The following is a 16,864-nucleotide window of genomic DNA, read 5'->3' as shown; positions in this document are numbered from 1 at the left end:
ACCTGAGCATTCAGTATTGTGCAATATAGCATACAGAAGGTGAGGGACATTTTGGGGGGAAAGAAGTGGTGCATTTTATCATTCAAACATGCGACTTTTCATGAAAATTCTATAATCCAAGATGGCCGCCACCATATGACGTCATAATATGCTAATTAGATATAAACATTAAATCCCTACATAAACTTTGGGTCATCCTTAATATTTCTCTAATTTACAGAAAGTCTCTATCTCTTATCACTTTTAAGATATAGCCTTTAGAAATTAAGATGTCAAAATCGAACGTTTAGAAAAAAAACCTCTGGCGCCTAAAGGGTTAAGGCCATTTTTGCTAAAATTGTTGCATATAGGAGCCTCTTTAATAGTATCTGGGGAGATTGCAGGCTAAAAGCGTGTAAATGCTCAACATAGGAAATAATTACAGGACTCATTTTATTCAGTCAGACTTAAAACATGCATAATAATAGTAGCCTATAGAGTTTTGTGCACAACCTCGTCCTTGCTGGTTTGGAGGTGGTCATCCTAGTGGGTGTCTATGTGTGTTTGTGTTTTAGCCTTTGTTTTCAAATAATGCCATGAGTAGACTTGATGTTCAACTTAGAGTGTTATTTTAGCTTGCCGTAAAGTTATAGTTTGCAGGTGTTACAGCTTACAGTTATTATTAACATGTAATATTAGTGAAACATTGCTTTCCCGAAATGGATGATAAATGTGCGCTTATATCCTCTATGTCGCGTGCCTCAGCATATCGTATAAATAATCATGGTGGGCCACCATGGCCAAAAATGCCCGGGCCATTTTTTGGTCCCAGTCCAGCCCTGCACACGGACATGGCGGCAGTAGTTCAACCATTCGAGCCAGAATCTGATCCTGAAGGAGGGGAGTCTTCTGCACTACCCGAGACTCAGAGAATTCAGCAAGATGCTTCTGAATGGTTAGTGAAACTTTCTATTTTTTTTTAAACTTAGATATTAGTCAGTGTTTAGCCCGTGAAAGCTAACGTTAGACTAGTCTAGTTATCGATAGCTAACGTTAGTGCCAGGTCAGGCACTATTATGAATTATTATTCATTATTTATTAAACTTAATTAATTTGTATTCACACAGTAGTAAACTATATTGTGCTTCTTGTTCACTAAACGTGAAGTGATGTCTTGTAAACACCTCGCTGCTTCAAGCTTCGCTCGGTTGACATTGGCCAAGGTGGTTGGCAGATCCTGTAACCTGCTCTAACATATAATAACGTTAGTTTTTCACAGTAAAATTATGGAGGGCTCCGACACCATTGTTCAGACTGAGTGTTCCTAAAGTACAGTAGTATTTTTCTGTCATACTGAAGAGACTTGCAAGTATGCGCTTGATATATTGGTGTATACTGGTGTGTTCGCATTGTAAAACTTCAGAAAGTCTAGCCTAGCACTAGCACTACTTACCATTCACCTACTTACGTCAGGCTGAGAAAAAGTACTAGCTAGCTGGAGCACGCTCGTTGAAATGAAATCGTGGGTGCTATTATTGGATAAAAAATACCAGGTTTATTATTTCTTTAGCTTTATTCATGCATGACTCATTTTGTATTTGTTTGTTTAGGTGCACATGTGGAAATTGTGCAACAATGCCGTCAGAGCCTGAGAACTTATGCTGCCAGGAGGTACCACAGGTGACATGATCTTTCCTATACTTATGTCAGCAATATGATTGCAGACAAGATGCCACTGCAGATACTTAGCTTATGTTATGCATAATAGGTTACAAGACGGCTGCAGCAGCTGGATGAAAGGCCTCCATGTATGATAGACCATCCAGGCTTAGAACCTGTTTGCCTAAATGTGTTCTCACTGTAGAATGCATGCAACATTTACAGGGCTGACTACGGTCCTTTACAGTTATGGGGAATAGAGCAGTGAGTTATCTGTAATAACCTACTTCCATTCACTGTTCATACAACATACAAGCAAATATAGTCTGCCAAAGCCTCTATTTCAGAATTTTTTCTTGAACTTATGGCCAAGTATTTCCTTAGCAAACAAGCAAGCAAGTGGTTGTTTTTGTGTAAATAAAAAAACTTACGGAACGTAGCGTCTGTCTTCACTGGTCTGCTCCTTTTTCTAGATTGTAGAATGCAGGAGTTCCTGCAAGACAAAAAAAAATATATATAGTAATCATATTTTTGGTAATGACCATAATTGCAGAGTCCTAGAAGACAGTTGTGTGCCAACACTCTTTCTTTCAGGGGTTCAGTCTGGCAACCAATATCTTTTGTAGCTGGTCTTTCTTCTGTATGTAATGTTAATGCTGAAGTTGATGTCATTTCTCTTTTTGTATAGGCCAGTTCATCTTACATGAATGTCAACAGCTACATCAAGTAAAAAAAGAGATCACTAATAAATACTATACAAGAGAAGAAACTAATTACAAATAATGGTTGGCTTTGAGTGTAAATTGTCCAGTGATGTAGCAATTTCAACTATACACTCGTTCTACCCTGGACAACACTACCATATTCCATTTCAGAAAACATTTCCAAACCAGAGCTCCAGACTAACTTTTTGCACTGGTGCACCTAACTTTTTTTCTTAGGTGCACCAGCACAAAAGTTAGGTGCATCCAAATTTTCAACCACATCGCATTTAACACCGCAGCAAGTTCACTTTTTTTCCTTAATTACTGTCCTATAAAGGTTGTCCTATGACAGTGGTTCTCAACCTTTTTTGAGCAAACGCCCCCCTGACCTTACTTTGATCCTCTGGTGCCCCCCCCCCCCCCCCCCCACACACACAATTAAAAAAATAAATTAAAAAAAAATCACGCCTGGGTGGGCTATTAGGCCACTCACACTCATGCTATATTGCTTAAATAAAAAAACGAGCCCATTTCTGTGCTGTTTTGGTTTCTTCTGGAATTATAAGAAAATGTCCCTAAGCAATAGTCAAGTCAAGTCAAGTCAAGTCGGCTTTTATTGTCAATTTCTTTACATGCACTGGTCATACAAAGAATTGAAATTTCGTTTCTTACTTTCCCATGCAGACATAGACATGCTTTAAATACAGACATAGACATACTATGGACATAGCCATAGACAATAAACATTAAATTAAAGTGCAAGACTGAAATATAGAACATGTATGTATCAAAATAGAAATATAGGACATATATATAAAAAAAAAATAGAGGTAGTTGTGTTGTATATTTCTGTAGTCTTAACAGTTACATGAAGTTTAAACTTGTGCTTGTGTGACCTGTATATTTACATTGATATGCAGTATGCAGTAATTCAAGTATATCAGGCTTGATGTGAAGCAGCAACACGTTTGGCTGCGCAGTCACAGTGCAGTTCCACATGGCGGTGTTGGGGGGGGGAGGGTTTGGTAGACAGGATCCTAGTTTCCTAGGTTCCTGGTTGGCTGGTGGGTGGGGGGGGCTGTCAGTGATGGGAGAGTGGGTAGAGTGTTCAGCATCCTGATTGCTTGGTGGATGAAGCTACTTGCCAGTCTGGTGGTGCAGGAGCGGAGGCTCCTGTACCGCTTTCCAGAGGGCAGGAGGCTGAACAGTTCGTGTGCAGGGTGGGTTGTATCCTTGACAATCATTAGTGCTTTGCGGGTGAGGCGGGTGGTGTAAATGTCCTGCAGGTGCTCCAATGATCCTCTTAGCTGTGTTAACAGTGCGCTGGAGGGTCTTCCTGTTCTGATCTGTGCAGCTTCCGCCCCACACTGTGATGCTGCTGGAGACGATGCTCTCGATGGTAGGAGACTGGTTGGGTAAAAAAAAACACTACCACATCAGCATTGGTTGTAATGATTTTTTTTTCACATTAAATGTAGGCAACAAGACGTGTCATTTTATCATGGACAAAAATCAAGTGCACATCACGTGAACAACATATGCACCGTAACAATCCAACGGATTAGCAACGGTCTTTTCGTGGAGACTACGCTCAGAGCAGCTGCAGAACAACAGCGAGCGGAAAACGGGCTATAGGGATGACGATAGCTGGGGCTGGGGAACGTGAGTCCGGGTGTCTGCAGGCCCGAACTGCACTGTATGACCACTGAGCATAGATAAACAGTAAAATGTAGCTGGGACGGTAGAGGGGTTAGAAACCCATGAATGAAAATAGCCTATTTATTTCAGGTAGCCTATTTTTGCACCAAAAATATGTGAAAACCATGAAAGTTTAAAATGTAAAAAAAAAAAAAAAACCTCTCACGTTCCCAGCGCCCCCCTAGGTAGTACGAACGCCCCCCAGGCCCGTTGAGAAACCCTATCCTATGACTTATGATTTACAATTCTACAAGAAAAGTAACTTAATGAAGTGTTGGTGATTTAAGTGCTTCACTGAGCTGAAATTTAAACTTAAAACATCTCAAGATGTATTAAATAAAAATAACAGTGAGTAAATTAACAGTGCACATATTTTAAGGGCTTCAAACTGCACATCTCATGGCTCAATGTTTTACATACTATCCTTTATGATCTTTAGGCCTTGGCTAAACCAGCTCGCCATGCTAGCATCTTCCATAGAAATGTATTTGAGCACAATTTAAAGAGATGTTCCAAGTAGCCTGGGGGATATTTATGTGATTTTGCAATGATGATTGCAATAATCATTTGACAGCCCCACAATGCAATTTACTTTTTAATTCTAGTATTTTTAAATGTTCAATAAGAACATCACTATGGTTATGCAGTAACAAAATGGTAGGCCTATTATTATAGGCTATTGCAATGACTTGCCATGCTCGATCTAAATGTGTCCATTCAATTCACCGTACACAATGACCACTGTATACATGCAGGGAATATTCGGGCTTTAAATGTAGCAGCGATATCCGGTCCAAATAGCGGATTAAATTGATTGATGCCATCAGAATGAGTTTACACAACTCGCGCGCAAAACGAATGTTGCTGTTGAAAACCGGGTTACTCCCTGCATGTAACTGCGGTCAACGACGCACTCCTTTTCGGCAATATCTGTATCTCTGTCGTTCGGGAAGGCCTTGTATGCATTGTTCGCAATTTTAAGTAGGGCTGCAGCTATCGATTCTTTTTGTAATCGATTAATCTAGCACTTTATCGATCGATTAATCGGATAATTTTTTTTTTTGCATTTTTAACAACCAAAACAAATAATGCATAACGAAAATGACATGGCTGTAAAATGATCAAGCAATTGGCACAGAGGTATTTATTCTAACTCCAACATGTGCAAATATTTAGAATTTACATTAGGACATTTAGGCTACAGGAAACAGGATTTTAAAGATCAGTACCTACTTTATTTTCAGTCTGTTCTATTTTCCTACATTTTGTTCATGTAAAATAATATAATACATTGCCATATTTGCATTTAGCCTGTATATCAAGTATCTTGCCAAATGTAGGCTAATTTATTTATTTGTGAATCCATCTGTAGCTAATCCAAATATGCCCATGGTGACCTATCGGACTGCATACTGCCTAATACTACTACTAAAACAGTCCATTTTCTCTTCCACAAAACCCAACATAGGCTATCAAGGATGTATATTTGTTTATCCTTTTATTTTTTATTTGAAATATCTGCATTGATGGGGGCAGTAGGCAAACGTTAGGCCTACTTTCGTTTTGCACTTCAGCTTGTATTCGGTGTAAACAAACAAGCATGCGTGGAAGCCTAGAGTTGTCAGTAGCGTTCTACCTTTGAATAAAATGGGAGTATTACGGGAGGCTATTTTTGTGCCTGTTCGCTACAGCTATATTTTGCATATTGCAGCCAAAACGTCAACTGGGCTAAAAGGCATGTTAGGTTACCTTTCCCTCTCACTGTTTTCTCAGAATCTCATCCTGTTCCTCCTATATCCGATGAATTCGGTGGATAGAAGCACTAATTTCTTCAATATTCGCGAAACTGCTAACGTTGATGGGAGGTGTAGTTTTTATGCTGCATTCGCGACGTGATTCTATGGTTTGCACCAGTAATGTTTCTCGATGTTGCGGTGTATTTTGTAGACAAACACTGACATGGTTAGAAGTCATTCGCACCACTCGCCATCATTTTTACTTGCATGTGCGAGTGAAATGGGCGCACTGTAAAGCCCTGCGCATTATTTTAGCAAATTCTCGAAACAGGGATGTGTACTGCATGACCGATTTGGTCACATGGTTTGAATGTCGAGACAATGCTGATTGCTAGAAGCTAGCGGTTAGCTAGTTAGTTGGTTAGTTTAGCAAAACACTGCTTGGTTAGCATAGGTGCCAACTCTCACGCATTGGCCTTGAGACACACGCATTTTAATAGTTTCACACACTCACACGCCACACCCCCCGATTTCTTAGGCTGAAGTGTCAACACGGTCGGTCAGATGCCTGAAAAATGAGTTTAGCCTATCTAGATCTACCTGTTGTCAGAGACGGTGAGAGGGTTGAAGAGCACCCCCTGAATTTTCTTCATTTGCTCTCATTTGCGATGCTTCAGAAGCCATCCCAGGCGCATTCCCCCCCGCATTTCCCCGGCTTCAGGTATCACAGCAACTTGGCGCTAATATCATTGGAAAGCTTAGATTCCGCACGTTCACGATGTGTGATATCATATGTATAGGTTTAGTTTAGTTGAACCTCATTTGCCAGGTATTTGACCTACCAGGTTGACACTTCAGAAAGTTCAAAATCCGTCCATGCCTGGTCCCTACACCCGAGAACCACTGATGTACGTTTTTTTTTACTGTACGGTATAATGCTGAATGAGCCAAACAAAATTTTCCGCAGCAAAATTTTGGTTGGCCCCACCAAATCTCACTCCAAGGTTTTTTGAAAAGTTGGCAGCCCTGTAATAGTTCTAAAAGGATCTTCGGTTGGGGGAAAAAAAAGATCTTTGGTTGGACTGGGCTGGCTGTTGCTCGGCAACCATCCTTTTTTCTGACCTCAGGTCGTTAGCCAACTTTAGGCTCAGAGAATTTATTATAGTTCTAGGCTAACGTTACAATGGCTGTAAACTTGTCCGATTATTTCAAAAGCTACTTCGGCGAAAACCTTCGTGATCAGTTGGTGTAAGTAGTCTACCATAGCACAACTTAATGGAGTAGCATATAAGGTTTTCTATATCAAGTATAACAAGTATTTGAGCACGACAAATATATTTTTAGAACTAAGTTAACGTTATCGTGACATATTTTCACCCTGTGTAGGCCTAGCCTATGTGTCATTTAATGTTAATGTGTCTAGCCTATAAACCAAGACATCGTAGGCCTACTAGGCTACTAAAGAAACACACTCACCCCGTATCTAAATGGTCTGTGTAGGCCTACCAAAAATGGCATTGTACAGTGACTTGAAGAGCTGCAAACAGTGTTGTAACTCACGTTTCCACACAGGGAAGCACCTCGCGAATTTGGCCTAACGACGTGGACGGCGAAATAGCAAACAGCAGTAGGGGACCGCGGGACACAATGGGTTGCGGTTGCCACATGAACTGGATTTCCAGGGATTGTTCTCTTTTTTGAGTGACTTTCCCGGACAATTAATAATAGTTTTTGGTAAAAAATTAGCCTACTTCTGATAATTTCTGCTAGTTTAAACGGTTTTAGCCTACTTTGTTGTGTTTATCCTACATCAAATCCCGTGTAGCCTACGTACACATAAAATACATGCTTTTTTTGTGATTGGCAGCAAAAATAAAGTTTACATTATTACCTAGCAACTGCCGCGCAACCACAGACCAGACCCCACTTTGTAGTTACACGCGCCTGTCCTAGTTCTCTGTAGGCTCTCTGTAGGCTAATATAACAGCAGCGAAAAAGGAGTCCAACGCGAGTGCGTGTGTCTGCGTCAACGAGTGCTTTAGGGCAAATATAGATAAGAAATTATAGGAAATGTTGCAACATTCACCACGCGCATCAACCACAAGGCACGAAGGGACAGAGGGGGTAGGCCTACCAATATTTAGCCATTAAATAGCTTTACTGCTAACTGCTTTTCTCTCTTCGAGAATGTTTACGATGTCAAAATGCACCAACTTCGTGTTACATGCAAGGATGATGATGATCAAGCAGCAGCATCTGTTACTTGCACTAATTCATTGGGAAACACATCTTGAGTGCGCACCCGAAAGAGAGGTAGACTGGCAGGTTCTAGGTGTCATTGTTGATATCCCCTTTTATATGAAACTTAGAACTGCTTGTAACAACTTAATATTATGCATAGTATTGTTAATATTGTGTTATCAATGTGGCACAAACGAACAAGGCTAGAGTTTATGGATCAGCCTTGTAAATTACAAGAGCTGGTGAAAGGGTTTTATGAGAAAGCTTAGACTGAGCGACCTTAAAGTGACAATGCACCATATAGCCTAAGTTCAACAGCATACAATTAGCAACATTTCTTAAACTTTATATATTTATTTTTATTATTTTTTTGGGGGGGTTGGGGGGGTCCCGGATTTTCAATCAAATGTGTTTCAATCAAATGTGGCAACCCTAGTTGTAACACTCATTCAAAAGGCTGTTTTTTAATTCAATAAATGTATCTGAATGTGTATGATAGGATAGGATCTGACTATTTAAGTCATGAACAACAGACGTGTGTCGAAAATTGACTTTATTTTCCATACGGAGAAATAACATGGAAGCAAAGAGTCTAACCAAGGTCAATCCTGCCAAGAAAAGCCCTCAGACCTGAAAACACATGAGGCAAAAATGCAAAACATCACAAAACGAACTAAACTAACACTAATAGGCGCATATTTTGGTATTGAAACATCATTGTACAGTATGAGAGGCTTAGTTGTAACAGCGCGTTACAACTAACCCTGTCACGTTTGTTATAAGATAAGTTAGCTCCTGCTATGAGTTGACTACATGTTTCAAAACGGTGTTCATTTTTAGCCTACAAGACGGTTATTAAAATGATACAAGATTGGAGTCAGTGAGCTGCACCCACAACTCAGTAATGGAAAGACAAATTCCACCTAGACATTTACTTTGATACCTTCAAAAGACGTTTTGCTGTAGATCTACATGAAAACACGTCCATACTGACTGAAAATTTGTGGAACACCGTCTCATAGTAATGTTGTTAACTGACCAATAGCATGTCTCGATCAACTCTCTGCAACTAGGAAAAAAGTCCATGTTACATTTAACCCCGCGTTACTTTGTGCCCCACGCTCCCATAGGCCTATGGCTGCAAACTGTGCCAAGCGAGGCGATCAGCTAGTTCAAAAGTTTAACTACTTAATGAAGATATACAGTCTTTATGCCTCGACTAAATTGATGTTTCCTATAACAACAATTCATGTTCATAGAAACCAGGTCAACTCAATTGTATCCTAGCTGCCTGGAAATTCTTACAATTAAATGCAATAACAGGTGTTAACGTTTCGGATCTTAATGGGATGCATGATAACTGGGGATATACCATAGTATATAGTTCTATAGGGAGGGAAAGTAATCTCAATGCCCCCTACTTGTTACTTACTCCTGTACGGTGGTCGACAGGTGCAAACGACGTGCAATTTATGACAACATAATGCAAATCAACAAAACACATGCAAATAGACAAAACACAAAGAACTTCAGAAAACATCTTCATTTGACAACACGTGCACATCATTTAGAAAACACGCTGCAAATTCAGAAAACATTTACATTTCAGAAACGAGCTGCCAATTCACAACAGCAATTCAGAAACGTGCTGCAATATTCACAACACAACGGAAGTGTTTCCGGGGGACACTTAAAAGTGATGAACACCTCTGAATAGGTGGCGGTCACGGTCGTTTCTGAAATGTAAATGTTGTCTGAATTTGCAGGGCATTTTCTAAATGATGTGCACGTGTTGTCAAATGAAGATGAAGATGTTTTCTTAAGTTGGTTGTGTTTTATCTGTTTGCAAGTGTTGTGTTGATTTGCATCTGTTGTCATAAGTTGCACGTCGTTTGCACCTGTCGGCCACCGTACTGTGGGGCCTCATTACAGAAACTTCCTAACTCTGAAATCCTGTCATCCTCATCTTAGTTTAGGATGGCATTTAGGATATTTGGTATTACAGAAGCATGTTTCCTAACTGCATTTAGGAAAAAGATCTTTTGGCCATTACAGAACCATCCTAACTCAATAATTTAGGAATCCTAACTTAGGATGGCACAGACCCTGTCCTAAATTCAAAATAACTGCCAAAACTGACTGCAACCACTGTATATAGAACTGGACAATGTGTCAATGTGTATGTTAACAATGATGCGAGCGGTAGTCCAGAGCCCCCTGATGGCTGGCTGCAGTAGAATGTGTAACTCTGCCCATCCCCTGTATTTCAATGGCCAAGTAGCCAACTTTCCGTGTCACTTTTCTCACCTAAAACTAGTTTTGCATCTACCATTTTTTATTCAAAAATAGTTTTCAAGATGCTTCAATACACACAATTTTTTGTTTTTGCGGAGAAATTATTTGTTTTTAATGTTATTTTAACAAATCTAAAAAAGGCATGGTCACACCTCTGACCGTTCTTTCTGCAGACACGACCACGGCATCTCGCCCCCTTATCTTAAAGGAGAATTCCGGTGTGATATTGACCTAAAGTGTATTGAAACATGATACCGAGTGTGAACGTATGTCTCATAGCCCATCTCGACTTGTCCCCTGCACTCCAAAATCTGGCGCTAGTTAGCCGATGCTACCAACAACTTTTTCAGTAGTGGTGCTTCGGCATCGGGCTAGCCATGCAAATAAATCACTGTTTTACACCCATTTACGAGGCTCAATGTATCTCCACACTTCATTGGTAGACTTCCTAGGGCCCTGACATTTAAAACGAGACATTGAGAACTTTGAAAAAGCACTGGTAGTTTACTTACAAGACGATTTATACAGACAGTATCTTCACGAAGTTTAACGTTTGCAGCCATCTTGAATTTAGTCACGATAAGTCGAGCAAGAGTAAGAATGAACAGCTATGATAAGGGATCAGATTCCAAAAATAATTCAGTGGAAATGCATGGATTCCAGTTTCTTCCAGTAGCAGCAACTGGAATCCATGCATTTCCACTGAATTATTTTTGGAATCTGATCCCTTATCATAGCTGTTCATTCTTACTCGTTGCTCGACTTATCGTGACTAAATTCAAGATGGCTGCAAACCCTAAACTTCGTGAAGATACTGTCTGTATAAATCGTCTTGTAAGTAAACTACCAGTGCTTTTTCAAAGTTCTCAATGTCTCGTTTTAAATGTCAGGGCCCTCGGAAGTCTACCAATGAAGTGTGGAGATACATTGAGCCTCGTAAATGGGTGTAAAACAGTGATTTATTTGCATGGCTAGCCCGATGCCGAAGCACCACTATTGAAAAAGATGTTGGTAGCATCGGCTAACTAGCGCCAGATTTTGGAGTGCAGGGGACAAGCCGAGATGGGCTATGAGACATACGTTCACACTCGGTATCATGTTTCGATACACTTTAGGTCAATATCACACCGGAATTCTCCTTTAACAACAGCTAAATTTGTCATAATCTAACCTAAATTAGTGTTGCTGTTATTATTATTAGGCTATATGTTACCACAGTCTGATTAAATAAATATTGATAGTCATACATTGTGTAGTTGTTTGTAAGAGACATCACTGTTAGTTGTGACAGATTCTTTGTGAAAAAATATGTGCTGTTCTTTCGTAGATGCTTAGCTTTCAGCATGCTAAATCATACATTAGCCAGTTGATAGGCAAAGCAAACGGGCTCTGCTATAAATTAATCCGAAGTAAGCCATCATTTACAGTCCTACTGGTTTCAAATGGTTTAATGTAACCAGTGATTGCCGCCACCATGGTTGCAACTTAATTTTAATACACTTCAGGCACTGGGAGAGAAGGTGGTGTTTAATTTCCTTAACATTAACTTTTGCTTAGTTTTGCACGAATGGCAGCAAACGTCACCTAGCCTGCTATGTCGACAACCTCGGTATGACAATTTATTAATTAGCCAGACAACGATCCTCTCCCTCCCAGATGCGGAAAAGTTGATACACGCCTTTATCTCCTCCAGACTGGATTACTGCAAGGCACTTCTCATCGAGATCCATAGCAAGAGTCTTGAGAGGCTCCAATACCAGGGCTCGAAATTAACTTTTTTTCTCAGTGTCCCGAATTCTACTTGGCACTGTCCCGGACTTAAACACCAGTGTCCCAAATTCAAGTTCTTGTTTTTTCCCCATTCTACATAATAAACAGCATAATAATCAGTAACTTGCATCACTTAATTAACTCGTTCTGGTCCACCATGTCAGTTCTGAACAATTTATTAAACACCATTTCATTAATCATCTGTTGTTTCACACAACACTCATTTTCAGAGATTGCGCTTTTGGCTCTTTTTTGAGGTTGCACTAGACATTCATTGTCCATCGTTTTGACGGACAGGGTTGTAAAACATTCCGTCAATAATCTATTTTCACGTGTCTTTAATTTCAATGTCAGTTTGGTGTGATGTCATGGCCACAGATCTCAGTGAAAACAATAAGTAGCCTAGCGTGGGAAATTACCACAAAGCTGTCAGATAGGCTAGCCTACTCTCCTGCCACGCTCTCACCCTCAAATGCGTTCCCAATTAAATGAATTAGCAAAACGTAGTTAGAATATGTATCTCGATGTAACAAGCTGTTTTGACATTGTAAACGTTCTCTAAGAAGAGTGTAAAGCAGTTTGCAGTAGCCTAAAGTTAACCACAACGTCGTCTATTGCTGGAAAAAATAGCGAGCGGCCTATTTTAATAATTTGATAAACTAATAAATGCTCGGCGGGCCGGATTAAAGTGCGTGGCGGGCCGCAGTTTGGACACCCCTTAGAACTGCCACAGCGAAATGTCAAATGCTAACTTAAATAACTGTTTTCATTGTTATAGGCTACCTTGCAACACTATCGTTGTCAAATCGCAGTTGCAGTAGGCTATTTAGCTCAGCATGATATTGGTGACGTTTGTCTGTCAATGACAGAAAACACGTACCGTTTTAGTCAGAGAGGACTGTCATCTCGTTTTTTTTTTAGAACACCAGTGTAACCTTAGGCCTACACTATCAGTCAAAAATGTTCACAATGTCATGAAAACAAATGCCATTTACCTGCCTGCTAGTTAGGTAAGTTAACCTCTATATCGGAAAGTGACCCATTAGGCCTACCGCCCTTGCCCTATTTTTGTGTCGGCCTATAAGTCACAATATTCATTTAACCAATACGGCAGATTCCTAAGGAAACGCAAGCACCCAGCCCATTTGGGTATCTTACTATATTTGTACCAAAAATAACATTGTAGCCTACAGTGATTTGAAGAGCAGTAGCCTAAACAGTGTTGTAAGGCTGCGTGTACAAAACCGCTTCTTTACAGATCAGCTGGCTAACGCTGCTTTTGCCAGCTGCCCGTCACGCCAGGTCAAATTTTGTATAGGTCAGATTCTGTATTTTATTCAGACAAGAAAGATACGTTTAGATTCCCATGTGAACAGTTTAGGGAAAAAGTACCTATTTTGAAATTTGCTTTGCCATTTTTTCTACTGTCCCAGAGTTGTCCCAGACATCATCTATTGTGTCCCGGAAGCATTTGTTATGGTCCCCGGGACGTCGGGACATCGTTAATTTCGAGCCCTGTCCAATACATCCAAAACTTTGCAGCTAGGATCCTGATGAGAGTGCGGAAATATGAGCACATTACCCCCATTCTTCACTCACTCCACTGGCTTCCCGTCTCCATGACTGAATACAAGGTTTCCCTCCTCACTCACCAATGCATGGAAATGCCCAACTCACCCCATAAAACACAACATGCTCCCTCCGCTCCACTCACTCAAACCACCTCCACATACCCAGAACAAAACTAAAGACCATGGGAGCTTTCAGTGCTGCTGCCCATTGTCTGTGGAATGCCCTCCCTGACACCTTGAGGGCACCACAAACCACAGACAGTTTTAAAAAAGGACTAAAAACATTTATTTTTAGCAAAACTTTTGGTGTCTCCCTTTTAGATGTTTTTTAGATGGTCCTGTTTTAAATCCACATATTTCTTTGTTGGGGCAAAGACCAGCAATATAAAATGTATAAGCTATGTGTTTTAAAACATGTAGAGCCTAATATTTATAACAAATAAATATTAATCATTGTAACAGAATATTAGACTATCATTTATTTATGATTAATTAATATATTTTTGTTTTTCATCTTTTTCATCAATATTGACACTCATGCTTCCTGTCTTTTATATTGTTCCTTCTCCGATATTTTTGGTCTGTCTATCTTGAGCAACCAACTGTCAAAGATTCTTTAGAACACCGTCTTTGCAACCTGACATTCTAATCATAGATAAAGGCAGTCTTGTATACATTCTAAGCATAGAAACAGGCATGTTAAAAATCGAATTGACAGTTACAGTTAGGATTTCTTAGGGCTCGTTTACACATATTTAGATATTTGTATTAACGCATACTTTTGTAGTATTCCGGGAAGTTCCGGGAGTCTCCCGCATATTGATAGCAGCTCCCTGACGCCCGCAAATTAGATAAAATCTCCCGGAATCTAGAGCGAGCAAGCAAGAGCCCGAGACATCAAATTGTGTGTGCATCTGAGTGTAGCACGCACACTACGTAGTGTTAATTGTCTGTTTTAACTTTATATGTTTGTGCTTATGCTTTTATGCTCTTGTACCTTTTTTATGTCTCAGTTCCCTTCTTTTTTAACATCAACCTGCCAGGGACTAAAGATGAAAATTAGCTTGAATAGCTAAATCTGGTGCATAATATCTTATGCTAAGGAACATGTTGATTAATGTACACTGTCCCTTTTATACAAATAAAATGTTTTCCTTATTCTGTTTAAACATCCTCTTTGTGCTGTGTATTTGTATTGTGTTTTATGTTGTAGGACTATGTTTATCCCCTCTAACTAGGTGCTGCCTTTCTTGGCCAGGGTTCACTTGGAAAATAGACCTGTGTCTCAATGTGACTATCCTAGTTAAAAAAAGGATAAATAATAAATTAATAGGCTAATATATAACACATTTTAGGAAATATGAGTAGAGTTTTGCTAAACTCGCATGAATGTCACCAAGAAAATTCCTTCCATGACCTTTTTGTGTCAACATTTAAAAGTTTGAAAGAAAATATTTTTGTGTAGTTAAAAAAAACCTTATTTGTCTTTGACCCAGTAATATATGACATAAGGTTCTTGGCCAATTGGAGATACTGATCTGATCTATTCTTCTTTCGACTAGCAAAGCCACTTCAGGAGGGGATGACAACATTGCACCCTCCTCCCGTCTGTTACAAAAGAGGCGAGAGGCCATGGAAGTCAACAATGCCATGAGGATGCAAAGAGAGGTAGATGCTCAGGTCCATTGTTTCCGCTTGCTTGCTTTTTCTTTAAATGGGCCACTTTTAAGGTGGTTGCCGTGGACAAAAACTCATGAAATCAATGGGCGTCATTCACCAATATCTTCTTATGAATTTTCTTAACTGTGTTCATAAGAAAGTCCTACGAAAACTCTTCACGAAGGTGTTCTTAAACCTCAGAATTGTTCACAGTTTTGTTCTTATCATGCTGAATCCCATTTCTTCTTAAAGGAGCCCTATTAGTCAAGTCAAGTCAACTTTATTTCTATAGCAGATTTAAAAACAACTGAGTTGAACCAAAGTGCTTACAAACAAACATAAAACAATGACAATGGTACAACAACAATAATAACATAACATGGGGGAAAAATAAATACATAATTGAAATAATAAACAAATTGGTCAAAAATAAAATAAAGAATAAAGAGTGTGTGTGTATGTGGGGGGGGGTATTAAGGTAGATTAAAAGCTTGGGAGAAAATGAAAGTCTTTAAGTTAGACTTAAAGCAGTCAATGGTTGGAGAGGACTTAATATGTACAGGTAGACTATTCCAGAGTTGGGGGGCAACAACAGAGAAGGCTCTATCACCCTTAGTTTTAAGGCGTGTTTTGGGGATATAGAGAAGATTCTGAGATGAAGACCTAAGTGATATTGGAGTGCTGTAAGGAATTAGTAGGTCACCTATGTAACTAGGTGCCAAACCACCGAGGGCTTTGAAGACAAAAAGTAAAATTTTAAACTTAACTCTGTGCTCCACAGGTAACCAGTGCAGCTTAGCCAACACAGGAGTTATATGATCACGTTTCTTAGAGCCACTTAATAATCTAGCTGCTGCATTTTGAACTAGCTGAAGTCTGTTGAGAGTGGAGTGGGTCAGGCCTGCATATAGTGAATTACAATAATCTAGTCTAGATGTTATGAAAGCATGTATAAGAGTTTCAAGATCGGAGAAGGACAAAAAGGGCTTCAGTTTTGCAATGGTTCTTAACTGGAAAAAGCTGCCTTTGACCACACTATTTACTTGCTTATTAAAATTTAAAGAGGAGTCAAAGAAAACCCCAAAATTCTTTACTTCACTGTGGCAGTTTGCAGAGAGAGGTCCTAGTGCATTTTTCAAGATATAAACATCACTTGGAGGGCCAAAAATAATTATATCAGTTTTACTTTTGTTCAGTTGAAGAAAATTTCTTGCCATCCAGCATTTGATGTCACTGAGACAGTTAAAAATATTCTCCAAGGAACAAATGCCATTAGTGTTAACAGGCAGGTAAAACTGAGTGTCATCTGCATAGCAGTGATACTGAATGTTATACTTTTTAAAAATTGAGCCAAGGGGTAGCATATAAAGAGAGAATAAAAGAGGGCCCAAAATGGAACCCTGAGGAACACCACACTTTATAAGGGCAGAGGAAGAGGAGAAATTGCCTAAACTAACTGAAAATGATCTATCACTAAGATAAGAAGAGAACCATTGCAAAACAGAACCCTGGAGACCAACTTCATCCTCCAAGCGTTTTAATAGGATGTTAT

General features: G+C 39.6%; 1 protein-coding gene and 2 long non-coding RNA genes across 5 annotated transcripts in view; 2 read left to right on the top strand and 1 right to left on the bottom strand.

The window, feature by feature from the left end:
* Positions 1-875: 875 nt before the first annotated feature.
* On the top strand, positions 876-1,796 carry LOC121713584. Its single transcript, XR_006032879.1, has 3 exons — positions 876-934; positions 1,590-1,659; positions 1,748-1,796. It is a non-coding gene; the product is annotated as an uncharacterized LOC121713584 (long non-coding RNA).
* An 820-nt stretch (positions 1,797-2,616) lies between these two features.
* On the bottom strand, positions 2,617-4,310 carry LOC121713593. The gene is made up of 2 exons (XR_006032888.1): positions 4,273-4,310; positions 2,617-2,685 (listed from the first exon to the last, which is right to left on the bottom strand). It is a non-coding gene; the product is annotated as an uncharacterized LOC121713593 (long non-coding RNA).
* Positions 4,311-6,429: 2,119 nt separating this feature from the next.
* LOC121713557 (coiled-coil domain-containing protein 42-like) overlaps positions 6,430-16,864 on the top strand; it is a 91,712-nt gene continuing 81,277 nt past the window's right edge. For 2 of the 3 annotated variants that reach the window (XM_042098255.1, XM_042098254.1), the window contains exons 1-2: positions 6,430-6,497; positions 15,216-15,321. In XM_042098255.1, the coding sequence (XP_041954189.1) occupies positions 6,445-6,497; positions 15,216-15,321 (159 nt within the window). In that variant the 5' untranslated portion in view covers positions 6,430-6,444. Of the gene's footprint in view, positions 6,498-6,867; positions 7,025-15,215; positions 15,322-16,864 lie in introns of those variants that run through there. The other variant, XM_042098256.1, reaches the window with a different exon arrangement.

The sequence above is a fragment of the Alosa sapidissima genome, chromosome 7 (genome assembly GCF_018492685.1).
Source record: "Alosa sapidissima isolate fAloSap1 chromosome 7, fAloSap1.pri, whole genome shotgun sequence".
Taxonomy (NCBI): Eukaryota; Metazoa; Chordata; class Actinopteri; order Clupeiformes; family Clupeidae; genus Alosa; species Alosa sapidissima.
The sequence above is the reverse complement of the archived record's forward strand: the minus strand, read 5'-3'. Positions and strand labels throughout refer to the sequence as shown.